This window comes from Herpailurus yagouaroundi, unplaced genomic scaffold, assembly GCF_014898765.1.
Source record: "Herpailurus yagouaroundi ecotype Mexico unplaced genomic scaffold, PumYag 162, whole genome shotgun sequence".
Classification (NCBI taxonomy): Eukaryota; Metazoa; Chordata; class Mammalia; order Carnivora; family Felidae; genus Herpailurus; species Herpailurus yagouaroundi.
The window spans coordinates 68,324,179-68,350,527 of record NW_024412403.1 but is presented as its reverse complement, the minus strand read 5'-3'; the positions used below and the strand labels follow the sequence as shown (position 1 = coordinate 68,350,527).

At 37.4% G+C, this 26,349-nt stretch overlaps 2 protein-coding genes across 10 annotated transcripts in view; one reads left to right on the top strand and one right to left on the bottom strand.

Annotated features, from left to right (window-relative positions):
• The window catches only part of ILDR1 (immunoglobulin like domain containing receptor 1), a 41,525-nt gene extending 38,893 nt beyond the window's left edge, over window positions 1-2,632 (top strand). For 3 of the 6 annotated variants that reach the window (XM_040484671.1, XM_040484670.1, XM_040484666.1), the window contains one exon: window positions 2,421-2,632. In XM_040484671.1, coding sequence (XP_040340605.1) covers window positions 2,421-2,462 — 42 coding nt within the window. In that variant the 3' untranslated portion in view covers window positions 2,463-2,632. Of the gene's footprint in view, window positions 1-10; window positions 80-2,420 lie in introns of those variants that run through there. The other 3 variants (XM_040484667.1, XM_040484669.1, XM_040484668.1) reach the window with 3 other exon arrangements.
• Window positions 1-26,349, bottom strand: part of SLC15A2 (solute carrier family 15 member 2) — a 67,632-nt gene that overhangs the window by 10,590 nt on the left and 30,693 nt on the right. For 2 of the 4 annotated variants that reach the window (XM_040484663.1, XM_040484662.1), the window contains exons 20-22: window positions 23,885-24,031; window positions 22,941-23,045; window positions 22,021-22,604 (exon numbers count right to left, since the gene is read on the bottom strand). In XM_040484663.1, coding sequence (XP_040340597.1) covers window positions 22,428-22,604; window positions 22,941-23,045; window positions 23,885-24,031 — 429 coding nt within the window. In that variant the 3' untranslated portion in view covers window positions 22,021-22,427. Of the gene's footprint in view, window positions 1-22,020; window positions 22,605-22,940; window positions 23,046-23,884; window positions 24,032-26,349 lie in introns of those variants that run through there. The other 2 variants (XM_040484664.1, XM_040484665.1) reach the window with 2 other exon arrangements.

Genomic DNA, 26,349 nt, shown 5'->3' with positions numbered 1-26,349 from the left:
TCTCTTTAAGTTCAATTATGTGGTTTCTTGTAAGTGAGAGAAGGGAAAAAGGAACATTAATTAAGTTCCAGACACTGGGGTAAGCCCTTTCTAAACCTTATTTCACTTAATCTTTATAACATTAGGTGAGGCTCAGTGAGATTAAGTATCATGCCCTAAGTCACAAAGCCAGTAGGGAGTGAAACCAGAATTTGAACACAGACAGCTCTCTGACTCTCAAGCCTGTACCCTTTCAGTAACTCATAATGCCTCATTTGAAAGAAAGAAGAATCGTCTGGGGCAATGATGCTCTCCTTCTATATTTCTTCCTCAGACTTTATTTCTTCCCTATTTTCTGAAAGTATCACAGCTTCCTTTATCATTAAGATGTACGCACCACTAATTCTAACACAGGCAAACCAAATTTTCTATTGCAAAGTTGCTCACAAGACCCAAAGATCTCACTAACGATCATTTTGAAAGCCTTCATTGTTTTGGATCTCTGAGCTTATCTCACAAAGAGTTATCAGTTTACTTTGTCACATTCAACTGTCTACTCATATTCTGAGTGACTAGAGGCCCAGGGCCAAAGCTGGCTTTAGAAAATTGATTGGTTTGAAAGGGCACAGTGTTTTGTTCATAGTTGGAATTTTTAATGCCTTTAGTGAAGCAAAAGTATCCAGGGCCAAAATCTCTTTGCATCTTTCCTCAGTGGGGCTGGTTGCTTCCCACACAATTTCCTAGCCTCTGAAGTCTTCAGAGTTTGCAGCTAACTTCAGAACTTATAATACAATTAGACCACTAGATGGCAATCTTTGATTATGTATAACTGGAAGTTCCTGTTTGCTCCTTGACTTGATGTTTCACCATTTTCTTAAATCAAGCTTTTGGCAGTTAGTTTTACCATAACTTTTTACAAAACACTTTTTAAAAATAGTTCATTAAATATTCAGAGCAATATGCATTAATCGAAAAATCTTTTGCTCACATGGAACCTTCTCTCTAAAGAATCATTAATGTTTAACAAATATATACCAAGGAACAAGGGCTTCCATCCAAAATATTACCCTGTTCTTTACACAGTGCCCATGGGAAAGTGGAAGTTATGTTGAGGAGTCTCCCGTTTGACTGCCAAACCAGTTGATATCTGACCTCAGGTCTGGTGTTTTTTCCACTCCATCAAACCTCAGAAATCTAAGAAACTATAATGTCATGCTTTAAACTCCTGTGGTTTCACACTGCATTGCCCCATGTGTTCCTGACCTCCTTCAAATTGATTATCTTTCTTTCCAATCTTGCCTTATCATAAAGGGCTTCCCAAGGCATTTCTGGTTTGTTGCAAGCTTGGCCTATACACACCTCTTATAATATGAAAGAAAACTGCATTCCTTCCTCTCCTAGTTAAACTCAAACTTTCTGTAGAGAAGCCAAGACTTTTTTTCATTTTTCTTGACTCAATTTAATAAAACCTTTTTTTGATCAGTATACTTAATCTTCTACTTTTAATACAATGCCTATTCCTTGATCAGGTGTAGGTTTTTCTTCAGCAAGCCCTGCACAAGGAACTTTCCTTTTGTCCCATTTCATTACTTTCCTTTGTATCAGAGAACATTTATCCCATAGCATTTTGATTAGAAGTCGTGCCCCCTAAAAATCACTTTCCTAATAAAATGGAAACACAATTTTTCTATAGCAACATGAATGTATGTACATATACAATGCATTTTGAACAGTATGTTTTGGGACAGATACCTTATTTTGCCATTTCAAGTAAGATAAGAAAGGTCACATTCATGGACTACAGCTGTAGATATTCAAAACATAGATAGAAATCCCCTACAATATATAGTTAGAGAAATATGAGAAATGTAGACATAGTGCTTGCCCTGATAGAACAAGTTGAAAAAGCCAAAAGATCAAGTGGACTAACTATTGAAGAAAAGCCACTGAGTTTGGTCAGGAAGAGATAATTAATGATCTCTGAAAAATAACTTGAGAGAAATACTAAGGTATGAAGCTAAACTTTTTAGAAGGGCTGAGAAGGAATGGTTCAGGAGAATATGAGTAGAAAAAGAACTCGGCCATGTCTTCATAAACAAATGGTAGGGAGATGGGCTGATGAATGGACAGGGTACTTTTTTTCAGTCTAAGGGACACTTAAAGATGTTAAAATCATCAGGTGACAAAGTGAATGAGACTAAAACTTTCAAAAATTAAAGATGTTTGAGGGAGCCTCCAGGGAGGTATGAAAGAAGAGAAACTTCAGCCTGGGGAAGACACTGGCTTTATGAAGAGTCAAGAAATAATTTTTAGATTCATACATGCTGTCCCAGCATCCACCACTCATCTATGATTTGAACACAATCAAGTGCACCTTGTGTGTTATATGCATAGACAATAGATCCCAGCTGACTGGATTTTTTTTGTGTTCTATTCCACAGGAGAGAGAGAGCTCCCATAGTGGAAGGAGTGTGGTCATTTAGTCACCTGGCACAGCACTACTTCTTTGGCTACTTCTCAGCTCCGCAAGTCATCAGCATCACCTAGATGTCCAGCTGACTTGGGACGGACTCTACCAATCCGTTTCTAACAGTTCTGGCTTAGGTTCTGAGAATAAAACAGAAGAATATTAAAAACATGAGTTTGAGGGGTGCCTGAGTGGCTCAGTCAGTTGAGCGTCTGACTTCGGCCCAGGTCATGATCTCACGGCTTCTGTGTTCTAGCCCCGTGTTGGGCTCTGTGCTGATAGCTCAGAGCCTGGAGCCTGCTTCGGATTCTGTGTCTGCCTCTCTCTCTGTACCCCTCCCCTTCTCATGCTCTGTCTCTTTCTGTCTCTCAAAAATAAATAAGCATTAAAAAACCTGTTTAAAAAACAAGAGTTTGAGGAATTCATGACTGTAGTGTTAGCTTTGGCTCACACTCTGCACATTTAGAGTACCTGACATGTAATGGACCCTAACTGGGATGTGATCCCTCAGAAACTTAGTAGCTGGAGTCTTCAGCTAGGTTACACACTCAGAACCGTGGCCATTTTCACAGAACTCAGGAATCTTGAAGAAGAAATCAAACATGTTTCAGGTGCAGGAAATTTATTGAATAGTATGTGAGAAATTTCCATGGGAACTTGTCTCTATCTCTATAGCATACCTCCATATTAGGAGTACACTTTGCTGCACCTATGCCCATTCCTGAGTGCTCTTGAGGGTCAAGTCAGAGATAGCATGGGAAATACTCCAGCAGCGTGTTCTCTCATGGGTTATTTATGCAAGTGTCGAAAATCACAAGAGGCAATTTTGCACCAAACTTGTTCCTGTCCCTTGTTTTCATTTTGCTTTTTTTTTTTTTTTTTTTTTTGCTTATATCTAATTTATATATTCTTACATATTATGTATCCATTAAAATCACTTTGAATGCTTCTTGGGGACAACACAGTATATAAATAAATTAGAAACAAAATGTACTGACCTAAGGATTCTGCCCCAAATAAATACCTACTTTGATGTACTTGACTGACTTTTCTTCCCAACTAAAGCTCAGAGTAGAGCCAAGCCAACTTGGATAGTTTTGGAGTCACCTTTCTCTTGGCACCACTGAGCCTTGCAGATTTGAGATTTCCCAAGCAGAAGCATCCAGGTAGGTTTTGCCACTCCAAGAACCCCAGGAGGAGTGGGCTATGCCCTCCCTATAATAAGCTGTGCTACTCCCTCCCATTTTCGCCAGCCCCTTTGGTGGTTTCATGAACCCATTTGTGCTTGATGTAGACACCCTCCTTGAGCAGGGAAGGAGGTGGTCTGAAAGAAGGGGTGTGTCTGTGTTCCTCAACAGTATCTTTATGTGTATGACCTTAAGCTCAATTTAGATCCTGTTGTGTTGACACATCCATTTTTCCCCCAATCTCATTAATTACATCTAGAGAAAATAGGTTAAATGCCTGTGTTGGACAAAGGTTTCTTTGGGATTTTTGATGTCTGTAATGTAACTGGATCTAAAATAGCAAAACAGAAAAAGAAATTAACAGTTAAGACATAAAATTCAGGGGTGCCTGGGTGGCCCAGTTGGTTGAGCATCTGACTTCAGCTCGGGTCATGGTCTCCCACGTAGCAGGTTTGAGCCCCATGTCAGGCTCCATGCTGTCAGATCTTCTGAACCCCCTTCTTCTGAGCATCCAACTTTGGCTCAGGTCATGATATCACGGTTCGTGAGTTCAAGCCCTGTGTCAGGCTCTGTGCTGACAGCTCGGAACCTGGAGCCTGCTTTGGATTCTGTGTCTCCTTCTCTCTCTGTCCTCCCCTGCTCACTCTCTTTCTGACTCTCTCAAAAATAAACATTTAAAAAAAATTTTTTTTATGAGGAAAGGTGTCATTTCAGTAACCGAAGTTTGTGTGTGTGTGTCCTGAGATAATGTCCACACGGAACTGCCTCTGCAACAGGGCTAAACTGGCCATATCTCCCCATGGAATAACTTGATGCCCCTGGATCAAACCAATTTTGGACTGCCCAACAGTTACAACTTTCTGTTCTGGATAATTCAGATCCTCATCAAAGTCTCCTCTCACATGAGCATAATCAGCAGTCTTGAAGATAGTCATAACTCTCTTTGGTGCAAAGGTTTCCAGTACACAGAACGTGCTGAACCTTTCCTGGCACCAGTTTTTTTAATTTAGCTGGCAGTATGTTGTACCAGTGTGTGATGTCTCTTAATACTAACACCAACATCTTGTCACTGGGCTGTGCTCAGTCACCACAACTGCTACCTCAGGAAATTGGATTTTTAATTAAAAGCTCTCTGAAATGAAATCTCAATGCAGGCCAGATAGTCTCACTGGAGAAAAATAGCAAACCTTTAAAAGTATAATTAACACTAAGTTTGTACAGTGTCTTCCAGAAAATAGAAAGGAGGAAATACTCCCAACTCATTTAAGGAGACCAGTGCAAAGCCACTGCAAAAGTCATTACAAAAAAAGAAAACCACAAAAAAAATCTCTTCTGAACTTATATGCAAAAATCATTAACAGACTATTACCAAATATTTTAATACTTAAAAATAATTATACACCATGAATAAATGGGATTTGGCCCATATATGCAAGACTGGTTAGCAGCATAGTAAAAATAATCTTGAAAAACAAAATTGGAGAACTTATACCTTCCAATTTAAAAAAAATTTTTTTTCAACGTTTATTTATTTTTGGGACAGAAAGAGACAGAGCATGAACGGGGGAGGGGCAGAGAGAGAGGGAGACACAGAATCGGAAACAGGCTCCAGGCTCTGAGCCATCAGCCCAGAGCCTGACGCAGGGCTCGAACTCACGGACCGCGAGATCGTGACCTGGCTGAAGTCGGACGCTTAACCGACTGCGCCACCCAGGCGCCCCTATACCTTCCAATTTTAAAATGTACTATTGGAGTACCTGGGTGGCTCAGTTGGTTAAGCTTCCAACTCTTGATTTTGGCTTAGGTCATGATCTCATGGTTCATGAATTCAAGCTCTGCATTGTGGAGCCCACCTGGGATTCTCTTTCTGTCCCTCCCCTGCTCATTCTCTCTCTCAAAATAAATAAATACACTTTAAAATAAATAAATAAATAAATAAGTAGTACTATACAGCTACAGTAATTAAGAGAGTGTGGTACAAACATAAGAATAGGCCTATTGGTCAGTGGAACAGAATTGAGAGTCCAGAAATAAATCCTTATATTTATGGTAGACTGATTTTTTACAAAACTGTTCAGGCAATTTGGTGAGGGAGGGAATGTCTTTTTTGCAAATGGGGCTAGGTCATTTGGATGGCCACATGTAAAAAAATATATTTAGACCCTTACTTCATATGTACACAAATAATTGAAAATGGATAATAGTTCTCTTTTTTTAACTTTATTTTTTATTTTTTTTTTAATTTACATCCAAATTAGCATATAGTGCAACAAGGATTTCAGGAGTAGATTCCTTAGTGCCCCTTACCCATTTAGCCCATCCCCCCTCCCACAACCCCTCCAGTAACCCTCAGTTTGTTCTCCGTATTTATGAGTCTCTTCTGTTTTGTCTCCCTCCCTGTTATTATATTATTTTTGTTTCCCTTCCCTTATGTTCATCTGTTTTGTCCCTTAAAGTCCTCATATGAATGAAGTCATATGATTTTTTCTTTCTCTGACTGACTAATTTCACTCAGCATAATACCCTCCAGTTCCATCCACATAGTTACAAATGGCAAGATTTCATTCTTTTTGATTGCTGAGTAATACTCCATTGTATATATATATACCACATCTTCTTTATCCATTCAATGGATAATAGTTCTAAATGTAAGAGTTAAAGCTGTAAAACATTTAGAGAAAAAGAAGAAAACCTTGTGTCCTTGGATTAGGTAAAGAGTTCTTAGATATAACACCAATAGCATAATCTTTAAAAGAAAAAAAATTGTAAATTGGATTTCATCAAAATTTAACACTTTTGCACTTCAAAAGGCACCCTTAAGGAAATAGAAATACAAACCACAAACTTAGAGAATTCATTCACAAATCTTTGATAAAAATACTTCTAACATTCATCTCTAAAGAAATCTTACAACTCAATAAGACAAACAACCAAATTTTTAAAAATAGGCAACATTCGAATAGAGATTTCACAATGGAAAACATAAAGATGGCTAATGAGTACATGAAAAGATGTCTCTATCATATCATTATCTTTAGGAAAATACAAATTAAAATTACAATGAGATACCACTTCACACCTGCTAGAATGAATATAATAAAAGAGACAACAAAAAGTGGTAGCATGGATGTAGAGAAATGGGGATCTTCATGGCTGCTAATGGAAATATGAAATGACTGTAGCTGCTTTGAAAGCCTTTTGACAATTAAAAAATATATATTGGACATAAATTTATCATACAACCCAGAAATTCCACTCCCTGGTATTACCCAAGAGAAATAATACGTGGACATAAAAACTTGTATAAGAATAGAAGCCTTATTTATAATAACTAAAAAAGTAGAAAAAATCCAAATTTCCGTCAACTGGTGAACAGATGAACAAAATGCGGTATAGCCACCCATACAATGGGATTCTATTCAGTATAAAGAAAAACAAATTACTGATACATACTACAACATGGATGAACTTCAAAAACAATATGCTAAGTGAAAGAAGCCAGATACAAAAGACCACATAGCATATAATTCCATTCAAAGGAGACGTGCAGGAAAGACAAATCTATAGAGACAGTAAGTAAATAAGTGATTGCTTAGGAATGGGATTGGAACAGGAATTGACTGCAAATGGACAAGAGGTTTCTTTTTGTGGTGATGGAAGTGTTCTAAAATTGCATTGTGGTGATAGTTGAACAGCTTTGTAAACTTATTAAAAATCAGGAATCTGTATGCTTATAATTGGTGAATTCTATGAAATGTACTACACCTTAACAAAAATCTTTAGTAGGTTGAACGTCATTTCAAAATGCGTTCTCTGATATATAATGAATGATAGAAATCCTTTTAAAATATGTTCATATGAATACTAGTTTTAATTTAAACAGTTTTTTGTGGGGCCCCTGGGTGGCTCAGTGGGTTAAGCGTCTGACTCTGGCTCAGGTCAGGTGCGGTGGTTGGTGAGTTTGAGCCCCATGTGGGGCTCCGTGCTGACAGCTCAGAGCCTGGAGCCTGTTTCAGATTCTTTGTCTCCCTCGCTCTCTGCCCCTCCCCCGCTCATGCTCTATCTCTCTCCGTCTCTCAAAAATAAATAAATGTTAAATAAATAAATAAATAAATAGCTTTTTCTTTTCTAACAGGAAAAGGGAAATTGAAGCAAAATTGAAAGAATTGTTAAACTTCAAATATTTCACTTGAAGAGATTTTATTTTTGAAAAGACCTCTCTTGGATTATGAAAAAAGACAAAGGAAAATGTTGAGCATTTGGAGTCATTGTGCTTTAAAATCCCAGGTTTCAAATAAACTTCCTGCTAGACACTCTCACTTTCCCTCTAATCTCCACTCACCTCTCCATTTAGTTTTGTGGTCAAAGTAAAATTCCTAGTTACATTTCTTTTTAAAGACCTGTAAGATATAATTTTTATTCAACATTATTTTTCAAGTTCTGCAGAAAGGTTCAAAGAATTCTCACAGGCATCTTAGAAATCAAAACCTTTTCTGGTCTCTTGCAATACTGTAGAGTAAAACCCTGTGCTTTTTGGGGGGTAATTTCACAGAGGACAGAGTTCATTTTAAGTTCAGCTATATCAAGACAAGAAGTAGTTAGGCCCTTGGACTTCTTCCCCTACTCATGCTCTCTGTCTCTCAAAATAGATAATAAGAATAAACTTAAAAAATAATTTCAGCCTAATTGAAATTTATTTTCCTCCACCCCTGTTGTAGTACCCTCATAATTCAGTTCCATGTCTATTCCCCCAGGATTGTACTGATAAATATTAGTGAAATCTTGTAATTTTTTTTTTTTTTTTGCCATGCAGGACACTTGTTCTTGATATGACTTGGTGATTGGCCCCACAGGTGTTTTATTATCTGCCTCTAGTTGTAAATATGGAGGCAATGGAGGAGAGTTTAGTAGGGCATGAGGAGAATGGCATTGCCTTGCCAGGTAATCACCTTAAGTAGGGTCATCACAGGGTCTTCAAGCAAGGCAGGATCACCATCATCAATCAGGGGTAAAGGGACTGCTTTTGCTGGCAACAGGGCCTCAGTGGTGTTTCCAGTTAACAGATATTGTAGTCATCTGAATCCTTTTAGGGCGACCATTCCATTCCTGGGTTCCATTCTTTCTCATTTGATATCCTATCCCCTTATCTTCTTTACTTTTCTCTGAATATCTGTCTCCTTGTTTGTTTTTGTCTCTGTTTCCAGCTGTGTGTCCTCCCACTTCAGCATTTCTTTTGATACTTGCTTATCTGTCTGCTTTGCTGATCACCTTCTTTTACAGAATTCTAATTTCACCCTAACTTTGGCTTACACAAAAGGTTCCATGGTGTCCACCCAATCCCCCAACAACCTATAGACCCTACAGTTTGAGTGTCCTATAGCATGTGACTGATTCTCTATACCTTTGTCTCAATTCTAAATTCTCAACTCATGAATCCTACTTGGGCTAATGTCCATTCTTGGTCCAATCTCTAAAGATGGCAGAGTCAATTAGTACCTAGGGCTTGCCCTCATCTGGGTTGTGGCTAGAAAATTTCTCTGAGAGGTTTACGTAGGGAGGATTCTGTAGAGAATGTAAAAGAAATATTGATATGGTCCTTGTCTTCAGGGAATTTAATACCATGGGCTCAGAGCCTTCTCTGCTTCATTATTAGAATTCTGGCTCCTTTTGAGTTTCTATAATTGAATATTGAAGAGGTCATAGATGGACTTAGCCCAAGGTAAGTCTACAACAACAAATTCTAAATTACTGAAGATCTGAACTTTCTTCCCTACTCATTAAACTTAACAGAGTAGATGGTAGTATTTATGGAGTGCCTACTATGTCCTTCTCAATGTTTTGCACATGTTATTTTATTCTCTCAGAAACTCTATTAAGGTATTATGACTCTTCAGAAATCTTGCCAAAGGTCCTATAGTAGTAAATAGAATAGAGATTCAAACTAGAGTTTGCTACTCCAGAGTCCATGTTCCTTCTAATAATGATACAAAGCTGCCTCCCTAACTAGAGCAATAAGGAACTCATCATTAGCGACTACTAAATCTGCCTCTTCTAGAGGTCCTCGTGTTTCAGAAGACTCCAGAGCAAAGCAGAAATCCGGCGTCTTAAAAGTAGATTGGGTTGGCTTTGTCATGGCCCAGCCATGGAAGTAGACAACATGCCACTACTCAAGCTACACATAGAAAAAAAAGATCAATAAAACAAAACCGAAATCATTGTATTTATGTTTTTAGAAAGTAAGTTCACAGGAATCACTTTATTTTAAAAAAAGGAATGAAGGTGGAAGAAGCTGATCAAAAGGTATAAACTTCCAGTTATATGAAATAAGTACTAGGGGTGTCACGTGCAACATGATGACTGTAGCTAACACTGCTGTATGATACATAAAAAAGTAGTTAAGAGGGCAAATCCTATGTGGTCTCATCCCAAGACAATTTTTCTTTTCTTTTCCTTTCTTTTGTTTATTTTCTTTTTATTGTATCTATATGAGGAGATGGATGTTAGCTGAACATATTGTGGTAATCATTTAATAATATATGTAAATCAAACCATCATGCTCTATGTCTTATATAGTGCTGTATGTCAATTATTTCTCAATAAAACTGGGGGGAAAATATACTGCAGTAGGAGAATAACCAAAAAATCCTTGGTTCTTATTTATTTATTTATTTATTTATTTATAATGCACCTTTAAGAACAATTTAGGATTTGTGGTTCTGGACAAGAAGGAGTAGCCACATCCCTTTCTAGTCCTCCCTCTTACAACTAAAAAATTTTGGACATAACATTGCAAACATAGGGAGACTCTGAAAGGTAGAAAGAGAAAGGTGAAGTGCCTAGGGATCTTGGGAATGGTGGTGAATTCCCTGGGTTTCTTTCTTGTTTCCTGTATTTCTGGTACAGGAGGCTGGAGAAGCCTATAGCTGAAACTGCCAACAGGTACAGCCAAAGATGTACTACATAGTGGCTATTCCTCCTAGCCAAAGAACTGGAAAAAGAGCAGTGTAGCAGAACATGAAACATTTTGACAATATCCACCTTATTCCGGCCAAATACCAATGGCAAAAGTCTACTACAGTTGTCTGTGGGACTGAGCAGGAAGCTGAACTTTCATTCCTCAACCAATGATAGCATTCTGAATCCCTCACCATGCTGGTGTCCATGGGATCAAACAGTGATAGCAAGCAGTACTCCAGTTCCACCATTGGGTAGCATCAGCATGACCAAGCAAAGAGCTGAGCTTCCAACTCTCACCCACAACTAAGAGGCAAAAAGATATGATTCAAAGAAGGGTGCTAGTCAGCACCCTTCTTTCTTCCTGCCCCCTGTCAACAGGGCCTAGTGGGAGGAGCTGAACTTCTATTTCTACCAGGCAGTAATGAGGTGGAATGAAGTGATGCACACTGACCCTCCACCTTCTCTGTCCTCCTGACCTCCCTATCCTCAGTTTAATTGGCATTCAGCAGAGAGTTGAACTTCCACACCCACCTTCATCCAGTAGCAATGAGGTGGAAGAGGGAAGTGTGAAGTGGTGCTAGTTGACACACTGATCTCCCTCTGGCATCAGTGGGACCCAGCAGGGAGTAGACTTCCACTGAAACCCAGAAGCAATGAGTTGGTGCCAGTTGGTACTCCACTTTTGCCAGCAAGGTGTCAGAGGACCTAGTGGGGAGCTGAACATCCACCTCCACTTTCCTGAGTCATCTAAAAAGTGTGACTTCTTACCAAAGAAGAAAAAGATTAAATGATAACCATAATCTAGCATAATACACACATGTACAAGATATGGTTGAAATTCACTCATCATCCTAAGAACAGGACAATTAAAATTCGATTGAGAAAAGACAGCAGATGCCAATGGGATGACTCAGATGTTGGAATTATCTGACAAGGATTGTAAAGCAGCAATTATAAAAATGTTTCAGCTAACAATTACACTCATGAAACAAATAAAAAAAATAGAAAGTTTCAGCAAAGAAATAAAGCTATGAAAAAAGAACCAAAGAGAAATTTTAAAACTGAAAATTACAATAAATGAAATAAAACTCACTAGATGTGCTCAATAGTAGATTAGAGATGACAGAGGAAAGAAGATTAATAAAAGAATAGATTATAAAAGTTATCCAATCTGAACAACAACAAATGAGCCAGAGCATCAGGGGTCTGTGGCACAATACCAAACTATCTAACATTCATGTCATCAGAATCCCAGAAACACAAGAGAAAGAGAATGAGACTGACAAAATATTCAAAGAACTATTCAAAGGCTGTAAAATTTCCACATTTGATAAAAGGGATAAACTTACAGATTTAAGAAGGTTAGTGAACCACAAAAAGCAGAAACCAAAAGGAAGGAATCCAGGCCACAACACATCATAATCAAACATCAAACAAACAAACCAGAAACAAAGAAAAAAATAACGAAAGCAGTTACAAAGAAATTATGCATTGTCTATAATAGAAGAATGGTTCAAGTGGCAGCAGTTTTTTTGATGTATTAAACAATTTATTGATTATACAGAGTGATTATGCCCAGGAGGTACGGTTTAGATCCCATGGCAATGACAACCCCCATGTCCTGGACAGCAAATTTTTATCTGAAACTATGGAGGCCAGAAGGAACTAATGCAACATTTTCCATGTGCTTGCTGAAAGAGAAGAACTGTTAACCCTATTTCTATATCCAGGAAAAATATACTTCAGGAATGAAGGGAAAATAAAGGTAATCTCAAATGAAAAAGAAAAAGAAAAAGAAAAACTAAGAATATTTGTCACCAGCAAACCTACCAGTAAGAATGGCTAAAGGAAGTTCTCTAAACAGAAAGGAAGTGATAACAGAAGGAGGTTTGGGAATTCAGGAAAGAAGAAAGAAAAATGGAATGGGCTTTCCAAAGTTCCTTATGGCTCTCTTGTTCCACAGGTTTTCTTTTAAAATATTTGGCTGGTCTCTTGCTGCTTCAACCTGTAGTGTACCCCTAGGCAACTGTGATGCTGACTTTGACCATATTGCTTCTGGTTAGATATTCTTTTCAACAATACCAAGGCATAGAGCTTTTCTGAGATGTTCCAAGTCAGGTCAGTTTTCTTCAGCAGCAGCTTTTATCACAGAGAGGAAAAATAATTTTAAAATATAGAAAATAACAGAAGAAACATAAAGAATAGCATGAGATATTCTAGTTTCAATAAATTTGAGTCCCAGAAGGAGAGATAAAGAGACAGGAAGAAGAAAAAAAAAAAAAAAGGAAAGAGAAGAAGAGGGAGTGGGAGAAGGAGAGAGAGGGAGAGACAGAAGTAAACACAGAAACAGATACAGAGAGAAATAGACAATAGGACAGAGGCAATATTTGAAGAGATAATGGCTAAAATTTTTAAAAAATTGATGTGAGACATCAAGTCACTGATTCATGAAGTCGTGCAAACCCCAAGCAGGATGAACATTAAAAAATCACATCTTGGCACATTAACACTAACAAAAACCAATATTTAAAAAAAAAATTTATAGCTGGGGAGGGAATATTTCCTTCAATTCTTTTTTTTTTAACATTTATTTATTTTTGAGAGACAGAAAGTGAGTGGGGGAAGGGCAGAGAGAGAGGAAGACACAGAATCCAAAGCAGGGTCCAATCTCCAAGCTGTCAGCACAGAGCCCAGTGTGAGGCTAGAACTCATGAACCGTGAGACCAGGACCTGAGCCGAAGTCAGATGCTTAACCAACTAAGCCACCCAGGCACCCCTATTTCCTGCAATTCTTATTTGATTTGGTGCTGACTTTTTAAACAGAATGATGGAAGCCAGAATATAAAATGTGAAAGAAAATAACCACTAATCTAGAAATGTGAACCCCCAAAACACACAAAAATATCCTTCAAAAGTAGAGAAGTATTTTTTTTCAGACAAACAGAAACTAAGAATACATCCACAGAAGAGTTGCACTAAAAATTTCTTCAGGAAGAAGGAAAATGATCACAGATTAAAGCAGGAAATGCAGGAAGGAATGAAAACAGAAAGAGTAAATATGTGAATAAATCTAAATGATTATTGAGTGTATGAAACAATAATAATATTGTCTTGTGAGATCCAACATATATACAGAATTAAAATGCATAAAAACAATAACACAAAATGTAGAAGAGAGTAAATGGAATTACAGTGCTCTAAATTCTAACCATTGCCATGGTAGTGGTTACACTAATCATGTATATTTACTGTAAAAAGCCCAGGGTGTATGTAATGATCCCAAAGATAATCACTAAATAAAAAAAGAAAAGAATGTACAGCCAGTAAAAGCTAATAGTGGGGAAAATGGAACAAAAAATATTTGATGAAAAAGAAAGCAGAAAAGGAAAACAAAAAAGATATAGTACAGACTAGTTGAATAGAAAATAAAAAAATTTAAAAAGATCGTAGATAAAACTTAAATATACCAAGTGTATTAAATATAAATAGACTAAAAATTCCAATTGGAAGACTTACACCAGACTTGTTTTTTTTTTTAACATATGGTGCCTACAAGGGACACACCTTATGGGTAAAGCCAAAGAAAGATGGAAAGTAAAAGCATGGAAAAAATTATCCCATGTAAATATTAACTAAAAGAAAATAGCTTTAACTATATTAATATTAGATACAGTAGATTTTAAGGCAATAAGCTTTAGTAGAGATAAAGAGGGACACGGCATAATAATAAAAAAATCAATTCACCATAATTCTATACGCACCCACAACATAGTTTCAAAATATATAAAGCAAAATTAGACAGAAATAGACAATCTACAATCATAGCAGGAGCCATTTGCTGTGACAAATAAGGAACATTGCCTCTGATATTGACAGAATGTATTTTTTTAATAGTGTGCATGCACTATTTACTAAAATTGACCTGGACTGAATGCTGGTTTGTAAAACAAGCCTCAACAAATTTCACAGGATTTCATTTCATTTACAAATATATTCTCTTATGACAATGAAATTAAAGTAGACATTAATAACAAAAGCATAATATAGACTATCTTCAGATGTTTTAAAATTAAGCAATACACTCATAAACAACCTGTAGGTCAATGAATAAATCACAAAGGAAATGAGAAAGTATATTAAACTTGACTGTAATGAAAATACAACATATAAAAACTGATAGGATCCTACAGTTGAGCAGAGGAAATAAAACAATACCATACACTTATACTACAAGGCAGAAAATGATGAGAATGTCTTCCATCAATTAACAAATAGATCACTACTGAACCTGAGAGGTTGCAACAATCATGTGTATCTCAGTGATGTATCAGAGAAGGCCTCATAAAAGTAGTAACATTTGAATGGGATTTCAAAGGACAAATATGATGAATATGGAGAGTTATAGGATAGAGACAAAATAAAAAGCAAAACTAACAGGTTGCACCTCAAGTTATAATTAAAGGAAGTTAATGATGTTAAAAACGTTACTATCCTAAATACACAAATTATAAAAAGAAGAGAGAATGAGAATAAATTGTCTCATCATTAGAGAAATACAAATCAAAACCACCATGAGATACCACCTCACACCTGTCAGAATGGCTAAATTTAACAACTCAGGCAAAAACAGATGTTGGCGAGGATGCAGAGAAAGGGGAACTCTTTTGCACTGTTCATGGGAATGCAAACTGGTGCAGCCACTCTGGAAAACAGTATGGGGATTCCTCAAAAAATTAAAAATAGAACTACCCTATGACCCAGCAATTGCACTACTAGGTATTTATCCAAAGGATACAAAAATGCTGATTTGAAGGAGCACATGTTTATAGCAGCACTATTGACAATAGCCAAACTATGGAAACAGCCCAAACATCCATCGACTGATGAATGGATATAGAAGATGTGGTACGTATATACAATGGAATACTACTCAGTGATGAAAAAGAATGAAATCTTGCCATTTGCAACAATGTGGATGGAACTAGAGTGCATTATGCTAAGTGAAATAAGTCAGAGAAAGATATCATAAGATTTCACTCATATGTGGAATTTGAGAGACTCAACAGATGAACATAGGGGAAGGGGAAGAAAAAAAAGGGAAGATAAAAAAAGAGAGGGAGGCAAACCATAGGAGACTCTCAAATACAGAGAACTAACTAAGGGTTGCTGGAAAGGGGGATGGGTTAAATGGGTGATGGGCATTAAGGATGGCACTTTTTAGGAGGAGCATTGGGTTCTACTCCTGAAGCCAAGACTTTACTGTATGTTAACTAACTTGACTTTAAATAATTAAAAAAAAAAAGAAATTAGAAATAGAAAAGCAAATCAAACCCAAAGTAAGTAGAAGGAAGGACATTAAAGGAGAGAGAGAGAGATTCAATGTTTGGAAGACTCACTATGGTAAATATGCCAGCTGTCTCCAAACTGATCTATAAATGTAGTAAAATTGGAAGTAAAATTGAAAATGAAGTAAAATTTTACATTGTAGTAAAATGTAGTAAAATTGGAAGGGGCAGGGTGTGCAACTTGACAAGGGCTGATGGCAGGGATGAGCCCAGATAGGTATAATAGAAGTAGACAAATCAACAACAGTCATAGCAGGAGGCACTTGCTACTATAATAAACTCTATAATAAGGGCCAAGTCAGATGGCCTTGTTGAGGAATTAGAAGTTTATCTTTAGAGTAAACAGAGAGCAATGAAGTGTTTTTTATTTTATTCTTTTATGTGTCTCTAAATGTATGTTGTTTTTTTCTTTTCAAGTTTTAATTTAATTTCCAATTAACATACAGTATAAATTTATTTTCAGGTGTAGAATTTAGTGATTCAATACTTGCATACAACACCTGGTACTCATCACAAGTGCCTTCCTTAATCCCCATCACCTATTTAACACATCCCCCCACCTACCTCCCTTCTGGTAACTGTCAATTTGTTCTCTAAAGTTAAGAGTCTGTTTCTTGGTTTTTCTCTCCCCTCTCTCCACGTTTGTTTTTTCTTAAATTCTACATATGAATGAAGTCATATGCTATTTGTCTTTTTCTGACTGACTTATTTCACTTAGCATTTTACTCTCTAGCCCCATACATGTCCTTGCAAGTGGCAAGATTTCATTCTTTTTTATGGCGGAATAATATTCCATTGTATCTATATACCACTTATTCTTTATCCATTCAGCAATCAATGAACACTTTGGCTGGGCTGCTTCCATATCCTGGCTATTGTTAATAATGCTGCTATAAACATCAGGGTGCATACATCCCTCTGAATTAGTGTTTTTGTATCCTTTGGGTAAGTACATAGTAGCACAATTGCTGGATTGTAGGGTAGTTCTATATTTAACTTTTTGAGGAAACTTCATACTGTTTTGCACAGTGGTTGCACCAGTTTGCATTCCCACCAAAACCCCACAAGGGTTCCTTTTTCTCCACAACCTCGCCAACACCTGTTGTTTCTTGTGTTTCTTGATTTTAGCCATTCTGACTGGTATGAGATGATATCTCATTGTAGTTTTTCCTCTAATGATGAGCATCTTTTCATTTGTCTGTTGGCCATCTGTATGTCTTCTTTGGAGAAATGTCTTCATGTATTCTGCCCATTTTTAATTGGATTATTTGTGGGCTTTTGGTGTTGAGTTTTACAAGTTCCTTATAGATTTTGGAAACTAACACTTTACCAGATATGTCATTTGCAAATATCTTCTCCCTATTCCATGGGTCGTTTTTTAGTTTTGTTGATGGCTTCCTTTACTGTGCAGAAGCTTTTTTATTTTGATATAGTCCCAATTGATTATTTTTGCTTTTTTTCCCCTTGCCTCAGGGGACCTATCTAGGAAAAAGTTGCTATGGCTAATGTCAGAGAAATTACTGGCCTGTGCTCTTTTCTAGGATCTTTATAGTTTTAGGTGTCACATTTAGGTCTTTAATCCATTTTGAGTTTATTTTTGTGTATGGTGTAAGAAAGTGGTCAAGTTTCATTCTTTTGCATGTTGCTGTCCAGTTTTCCCAGCACTATTTGTTGAAGAGACTGTCTTTTCCCATTGGATTTTGTTTCCTGCTTTGTCGAAGGTTACTTGACCATATAATTATTATTTCTGGATTTTCTATTCTGTTCTGCTGATATATGTATCCATTTTTGTGCCAGTACTATACTGTTTTGATTACTACAGCTTTTTTTGATGTTTATTTATTTTTGAGAGACAGAGTGTGATTGGGGGTGGGGAAGGGTGGAGAGCAGAGAGGAAGACAGAATCTGAAGCAGGTACCAGGCTCTGAGATGTCAGCATGTGAGCCCAACGTGGGGCTTGAACCCATGAACCACAAGATCATGACCTGAACTGAAGTCAGACACTTAACCGACTGAGCGACCCAGGCACCCCTGATAACTACAGCTTTTAATATAAAGTCCAGACTCCTACTCTTCTTGACCTCTAATGTTGAAAATCCCAGGGCTAGCCCTTGAACCTCTCCCCTACATACATTCACTTCATATGTTATCTCATCCAGTATCATTGCTTTAAATACCATTTATATGCTAAAGACTCTGAAGTTTATATCTCCAGCTCCAGCCTCTTAACTAAACTTCAGATTCATGACACTGCCAGCTCAACATCTCCAACTGGACACCAAATTGGTGCTGAAGTTCAACATTGACAAAACAAAAAGTCTTAGTTACTTTATACCTCACACCTGTTCTTAACCCTAGTCTTCCTACTCCCCCCAAATTGCACCATCATTCATCCTCATTACTCAAGACTCCAAATCTAAAAGTCAGCATTGATTTATTTCTTTCAAACCATATATGCAAGCCATACTCAAATCATTTCAGTCCTACCTAAAGTTAAATCCCAAGTCAAACCATTTCTTCCCACCTTCACTGCTACCACCCTGTCCAAGTAACTTTTTTTTTTTTTTTTTTGCCTGGACTATTATGAAAGTCTTCTCATTGGAATCCCTGCTTCTATTCCTTCCTGCCTATGGACAATTCTCCTCTTAGCAGCCAGCGTTATCCTAAATATAAAGTCAGATTATGTCATTCCCATGTTCTAAACCTCCAACAGTTTCACATCTCACTTAGAATAACATCAAAATGCCTATTCATGTCTTCTGCCCATTTCTTCATTGGGTTATTTGTTTTTTTGGGTGTTGAGTTTGGTAAGTTCTTTGTAGATTTTGGACACTAATCCTTTATCAGATGTGTCATTTGCAAATTTTTTCTCCCATTCCATTGTTGATTGTTTCCTTTGCTGTGTAGAAGCTTTTTATGTTGATGAGGATGGAACTAGAGTGTATTATACTAAGTGAAATCATTCAGTCAGAAAAACACAAATATCATATGATTTCATATGTGGAATTTAAGAAACAAAACAGATGAACATAGGGAAAGGGAAGGAAAAATAAGATATAAACTTAGATGGAGGCCAACCCTAAAAGACTCTTAAATACAGAGAACAAACTGAGGGTTGCTGGAGGGGAGGTGGGCGGGGTGATGGGCTAAATGGGTGATGGGCATTAAGGAGGACACTTGCTGGATGAGCACTGGGCATTATATGTGAGTGATGAATCACTGGGTTCTGCTCCTGAAACCAATACTATACTGTATGTTAACTAACTTGAATTTAAATAGATAAATTTTAAAAAACCCAGTAACATCAAAAGGTCTTATTGTAGTCACAAGGCCCCACATCATCTGGTCATTAGCTTCTTCTGACTGCATCCACTTTCTACCTTATTGGAGCCCTGTAATATTGCCCTTCTTGTTCTTCCTCAATTTACCATAACTTCCTCAAGGCCTCTGTTCTTTCTAGGCTCTTGACAGTCAGTCAAGATGAGTGAGGTAACCTTTCATATAGGTATGGTAGATTATTCACTTTTGTTTTTCCAATACCTAACTTGGTGAATGGCACATGGTGAAACTCAAAGATGTTTTTGGATAAATAATAGCTCTTTTAAAAAATTGGATATTTTAGCCAACCATCTGGTTGGAATATGAGCATATATCATGGTAGAGTTGCCAAAAACATCTAATATTACCAAAGGTTGTATTAACTGAAGTATATTGTTTACAGAAAGGCAGGTCTTATTTCCTCTAGTCAGACCACTTCTGGTAGTGTATTTGGCTCCAGGTATCATGTTAAGAAGGCTTCTGAGCCACTGCTACATTTCAGGCAAAATACATTTCTCAGAAGAGGTAAAAAAGAATGTTGAAAGGGCTGGACTGTGCCCTGTGAAAACCCATTAAAGGAATTAAAGGAGCTGAGAATCTTTAACTTGATGTATACTCACTTGATGATTGAAGAGGAGACATAAAAGTTCTCCCCAATTGGCAAAAGTTCTGCCATATGAAAGAGGCAATGGTAGGAGGTTTGAGAGAGGAAGGTTTTAGTTCAGCATAAGGAAGAACTGCCTACCACAGTTTTCCCCCAAACCATTGTTTTGCAGATTACTATACCATTTTGGCTAAACAAAGTGTTTTTACTTTGTCTTTACTGCAGGATTTCTCAGAATCTTTACTATGGAAGAGGATATAATATGCCTCATTCCCAAAATGTATTTGTCCACAGAAACTTTTATTCACAGAGCACTGTTAACTTCTCCTTAAACAATATTTCATAGAGGAGATTGAGTTAAGCCTGCTCAAAAACAAACAATATCTTCTGAAGAAGTAGGGTCAGGTTCACAGCAAGATATCTGGGGAAACTGAATGGCGTTACTATCACTTCAGTATCTTTGAAATCATGGCCAGTAAAACTAAAGTATGTAACACTTGGGAAACTGGAGTAACTTTTCTTATTTGTTACATTTACTGTGTGAGACTCAACACAGTTCTAGATGAGAATAATGGAGCAAAACCAGCAGAAGTGAGGCTCTGTAGTACTGTGGTTCTGAACTTTTTTCCCTAGAAACGCACAGTAGTATAATGACATCCCCATGCCTGTCCACTGGTTCATTCATTGTGTACAAGGTAATGTTTTTGACATTTTAACACAGAAAAAAACACCCTTGTGTTCTACCACTTTTGTCATCCCCTTACAGATTTTGATGGGATCTTTATATGGGACCAAGCCCCCTCCACTGAGCATCACCATTTTATAAGCTTAAACCAAGAGTGTTATTGTAACTTTTTTAATAAACAAGAAATTCCAAGGCCTAAATGGAGAGACAGCATTTAAAAATTATGTAACTAATGAATGGATCAAGAAGATGTGGTACATATATACAATGGAATATTACTCAGTCTTAAAAAAGAATGAAATCTTGCCATTTGCAATGATTTGGATGGAGCTCGAGATTATTATGCTAAGCGAAATAAGTCAGAGAAAGACAAATACCATATGATTTCACTTATATATGGAATTTAAGAAACAAAACAAATGAACATGGGGGTGGGGAAAGAGAGGCAATCCAGACTCTTAACTATAGAGAACAAACTGATGGTTACCAGAGGGGAGGTGAGTGGAAGAATGGATTAAATAGACAATGGGTATTAAGGAGTGCACTTGTGATGAGCACCCGGTGGTGTATGTAGTGATGAATCACTAAATTCTACATCTGAAACTAATATTACACTGTATGTTAAATAACTAGAATTTAAATAAAAAATTGGAAAAAAAAATTAAAATTATAGGAAAAGACAAATAGGAAAAATTATCAAAACAGACCACTACTTTGAAGCTGAAGAGGGTGATAATAAAAAAGGAAGTTGAATTCATAAAAATATTATTGTTATTAAATATCTGTTGCAATAAACTAGAAATGATGTAATTATAATAAAAAGCTGGCCCAATGACATTGAAAAGGTATGGTTGGAAAATTATAATAAGTGTCTATACAACTGTCCACAGGAAGGCATAATCCAGCTGAAATATTGTAGTCCCAAGAAGAATGTGCATTGTAGAAGAATGGCTCAACAGGATTTATTTTTCTAAGAAGTTTATTCATTTATGTTTGAGAGAGAGAGAGGGAGAGACAGAATCCCAAACAGGCTCCATGCCTTCAGTGCAGAGCCTGATGCAGGACTCCATCTCATGAACCATGAGATCCTGACCTGAACCCTAATCAAGAGTCAGACTCAACCAACTGAGACACCCAGGCACCCCAAGATTTTTACAAGTTATACTTGTTCTTGATTTCCAGAACCATGCTTAGCATATTTAATTTGGTCTCCAAAGATCTACCAGTATGAGGAAAAGGTATTTTGGTTATTAGATAAAATACTATAATTATCAGAAAGATATATTTCTTCTGTGTATTAATAAAATGTCATTTGTCTCCTACCACCTGTACTGAAAAATTTACTAAAAAGGTCTTATCAAACCTGGGTAGCTGACAGGCCAGTCCCTGAACCAGATTGCACCAGACACACTAATTCATGAGGTCCTAGTAATAGTATAAGTATGTTGCTTACGAAGAAACTTGAAATACCATTTCTGTTATTCTGCAATTTTTCCCCAGAATCAGCACCTCAAAGAATGGAGTCATTAGTTCTAAATGGCAAGTAAAGGGATTCCTACATAACTTTGCATAACCCCAGAAATTAATTTCAATATACATTTGTGTTTTTAATGGACATTTAGAAACACCTAGCCTGCTTCAGCAATACTACACAATGTTTACAGAGTTTAGTAATTGATGGGGAGACATAGAGTCTCAGGGGACTTGTACTTTAATGTACTGGAAAATCCAGTCCTAGAACTGCTTCTATCAAAAATGAAGGAGATCATCTCAGATATGATGCTACTTCTATTCCCTGACCAAGTAGGAGAAAAAAATGCTTTAAGATGGATGATGGCCAAGACCAAAGCCAGAGATTGGGGTCTGGGCAGAGGCCAAGGAGCCATTAAAGCTTTGTCTTCTTGGTCTCCAGGTTGATCACGTTTCCTTGGGTATGGAGAATCTGCTTATCTGCTGGCTTCTGTAAATCCTCTGGCTTTATAGGAACGTAGTAGTAGCCCATGATGGAGAAGATCAGGCAGACCACCAGCAGGAGACAAGAAAACAAAATGAATTCTGCCCACTGCAGGAAGAAATAAATATAGAGACGAATGTGGAGAAACTTGAAATTAAATGGATCTTTGTAGGATAAGCAGATTGATTCAGGATCACCAGTGTAGGCAGAGGTTTGCTAAAAGAAGAATGGGTTCACTGGCATCTCCTCACATGGGCCTATGATGGCCATTATTGCCACTCTTATATGTCTATTTTCCTGGCCATGTCTGTTTATATCTAGCCCATCTCATGCCACAGCACTGAGTAGGAAATGTGAGGGGCAAAGGGATAGGGGAACAGGGAGAAAAGGAACTTGGAGGGGAAACCATGGGTAGACAAGTTCCTACTTCCATCAGATCCATACCTGTACCAGGCCACTGAACTGTGCCACAACAAGCACGATGATATTCCCAACTGCAACTGTCAACAACCAGGCTGCCTGGAGTACAGATTTCATGCTAGAGGGAGCCTAAAGAGGACACAGGTTTGTGAGTAAACAAACGTTCTACAGCATCCATATGACCCATGCATCCAGAAAACTTTGCCCACAAAAGTTTCCAAATTTGAATTCCTGCCCCACCCCCCCAAGTTCAGCTGTGGTGTTTGATTCAGGGCATGGAAATAATGTTAACAGTAAAAATAAGATGGAGCTCTTAATTGACTATTTTAATTCATTATGCCATATAATCTTCATTATACCCTAAGAGATAAATTCTACCAGTATTCTTATTTTATACATAAAGAAAAATAGCATCAGAGATAATTAACTTGCTCAAGTTTTTTAATAGGTTGTACAGTCAGAATTTGAACATGGCCAGTTTGACTTCACAGTCCTTATTCTTTAAAAAAATTTTTTTTGTGATCTATTTTTATTTTTGAAAGAGAGAGAGACAGATCCCGAGTGGGGAGGTGCAGAGAGAGAGAGGGAGGCACAGAATCTGAAACAGGCTCCAGGCTCTGAGCTGTCAGCACAGAGCCTAACACAGGGCTCCAACTCATGAACTGCAAGATCATGACCTGAGCAGAAGTTGGACACTCAACCTACTGAGCCACCAGGCGCTCCCACAGTCCTCATTCCTAAAATACCCTTTCCTAGATCCCAAACAGCATCACCTACTATGCTGCCCTGCCATGATCCTGGGAGTCAAGATGACTCTCTGTTCAGGGTCATATGTAAGGAATCTAAGGCCAAAAAATAGAGAGGTCTTGACCAGGATCACATACCTATTTAAGGCAGTGCTAGGATTAAACCTCATCCTTCTCTGAGAAATATATATATACCTCCACTTTTCACTTGGAAAAACTTACCTGAGAATAAGAAAACTCAAGTCCTGTGACAGAGAACATGACCTCCCCAGCTGTAACCAAGGCATATTGTGGTAGCTGCCATGCAATGGACAGTTTGTTGGCTGGAGTGTCTTTCATCTTCCAGGCCTGAGGATCCTGATTGGTGTTCTTAGTGAGAGAAAGAAGAAATAGGCTTATCAGCAGTCACAAGTGAATATTTCTAACCTACAGCATTATGTGATCTTATATCCATCCCCTTTTCGTATTTTCATCCTTCAAGAAACTGAACAAATTCTATACAATTTCAGTTTTTGAAATTCTTTTTGGTAACACTGCACTCACTTACCAGGCTTCAGTCAATCAGACACCATTATTGACAAAGTCCTTAAAATGGCAGAATATTTTGATACTGTAGTTTGGATTTCCATCATTTTGAACTATAGGTATTTTGATCCTGGCTAACATTTTATTTTATTTAAAAAAATTTTTTTAAATGTTTATTTATTTTTGAGAGGGGTGGGGGGCAGGGGCAGAGAGAGGGAGACACAGAACCTGAAACAGACTCCAGGCTCTGATCTGTCAGCACAGAGCCCTACACAGGGCTCCAACTCATGAACAGCAAGATCATGACCTGAGCCAAAGTCAGATGCTTAACTAACTGAGCCACCCAGGTGCCCCCTGACCAACATTTTAAATATAAAATGGTGTCTAAATTATACAAACACAATGAATTTTCAGCATGTTCTTGAGAAAGTTTACTTCCTTGTCCAGTTTTCTATGTAAGCATAATTAAACTGGTTTTGGACATTTTCCATTAAAATTTTTATTTTACTAAAATTACTTTTATCAAAATTAATTATTTTCTTGGTATACCTTACATTAAACATTTTGTTGATCAAAATGTTGGATCAAAATGTTGAAAAATCTATATCAAATAGTGCCTGCTATTTTTAATTCTATTTACTGGCCATTATTTTTTAACTCAAATCTCACACATTCAAATTATGTGAAAAAGAGATAATTTTTCTGTAAAATTTTGGTCAAAAATATTTTTTTCAGGGTCTTTTATTGTTGTTGTTGTTATTAATGTTACCAAATATATGTGATTCTATAATCTTCATTTCTTTGTCTGTAGGTTTTTAGTTATGGTTGGTTTTTATTTTATATAGGCTATGTCTACTAATATTTGTTATAAATGGAATAAAAACTCTAAAATTACATGTATTTCTTGAAGTGAAACCATTATTAGGTAGTAGGTATATTATCTAAAGTATAATGTGATTAAAATAGCAATTAAAACATCAAGATCAAAAGTCCTTGAAATCAAAAGTGTCTGACATCCAAATGTCCTTCATTTTCTGAGACAAGGGTCATTAGGTTCAAAATAGGTAAATTTTGCTTCAATTGATATTATGAACAATACATAGACATATGTTCGGGTTTTCTTAGGCTAATAGAAGACCGTGACTTAAGCTTCTAAATCAAGGTCTCATGCTCAAATACCCACAGACAAACAATTAAGAAAACGAAGCAGGCTAAATGGGAATGATGGGTGGTAAAGTGGATAGCATAGGCCTCATCTAAAGGGCATAGCCATTACAGCACCAGCTAATTGACATGGTAATACTTGTAATTAAATCTTCTGTTACTGTTTTTTAAGAAACTTAAGAGAGGAGAGGAGGAGTTAAGATGGCAGAGTAATAAGGGAACCCTGATCTTGTCCCTTGAACACAGCTAGATCAATATCAAACCATTTTGAACAGCTAGGAAATCAAGCTGAGGATTAACAGAACAATCTACATAATTTGAGGGAGAGAATGTGGCAGGTATCTGGTGCAGTGAGGTGAAATGGGGGAGAGATAAGCCGTGGTGCTGCAGAGGGGGAGGAAAGCATTTTCACAGAGAGGAGAAAGAGAGGGAGAGAGAGCAGCACATTGGGTTTGTGCAAAAAAACACTCTTCCCTCTGAAAACAGAGAGAAAGAGTAAAAACATGCACAGGGGACTGCGCAAAAAAGTTTAGCATGGGGAAAAGAAAAGGAGAAGGTTTCACTACCACCAGGTTTTTATAAACAGTGGAGCACAGAGTCTGAAGTTTCAGAAGTTAGCCCCTCCCTGGTGGTTCTCTGGTGAGAAAGCAGGCCAGAGCCCTGGGAATGGGCAGCATGGTCTGAGGATTCCCTGGGTTGCACAGGGAGAATAGGTTCCCCAGCTTGGAGTGCATTTAGTAGAAGTGATACAGTCTCCCCATGGGCAAGAGACCCAGTGGGCACCATCAAACTGCCACATTCACCCATATAAAAACAGACACTGCCTGAGGGTAGCAAACCCTGGAGCAGGATATGTGTTGCAATTTACCACAAACTCTGAGCTGCTACTGCTGCATAATGGTACAACCATTTCCTGGGACAAGTGGGCCACATTGCAGCAAGACCCTTTTCTCTGGAACTGTGGAGGTATCTGAAGTGTGGGGTTTTGAAACACAGCC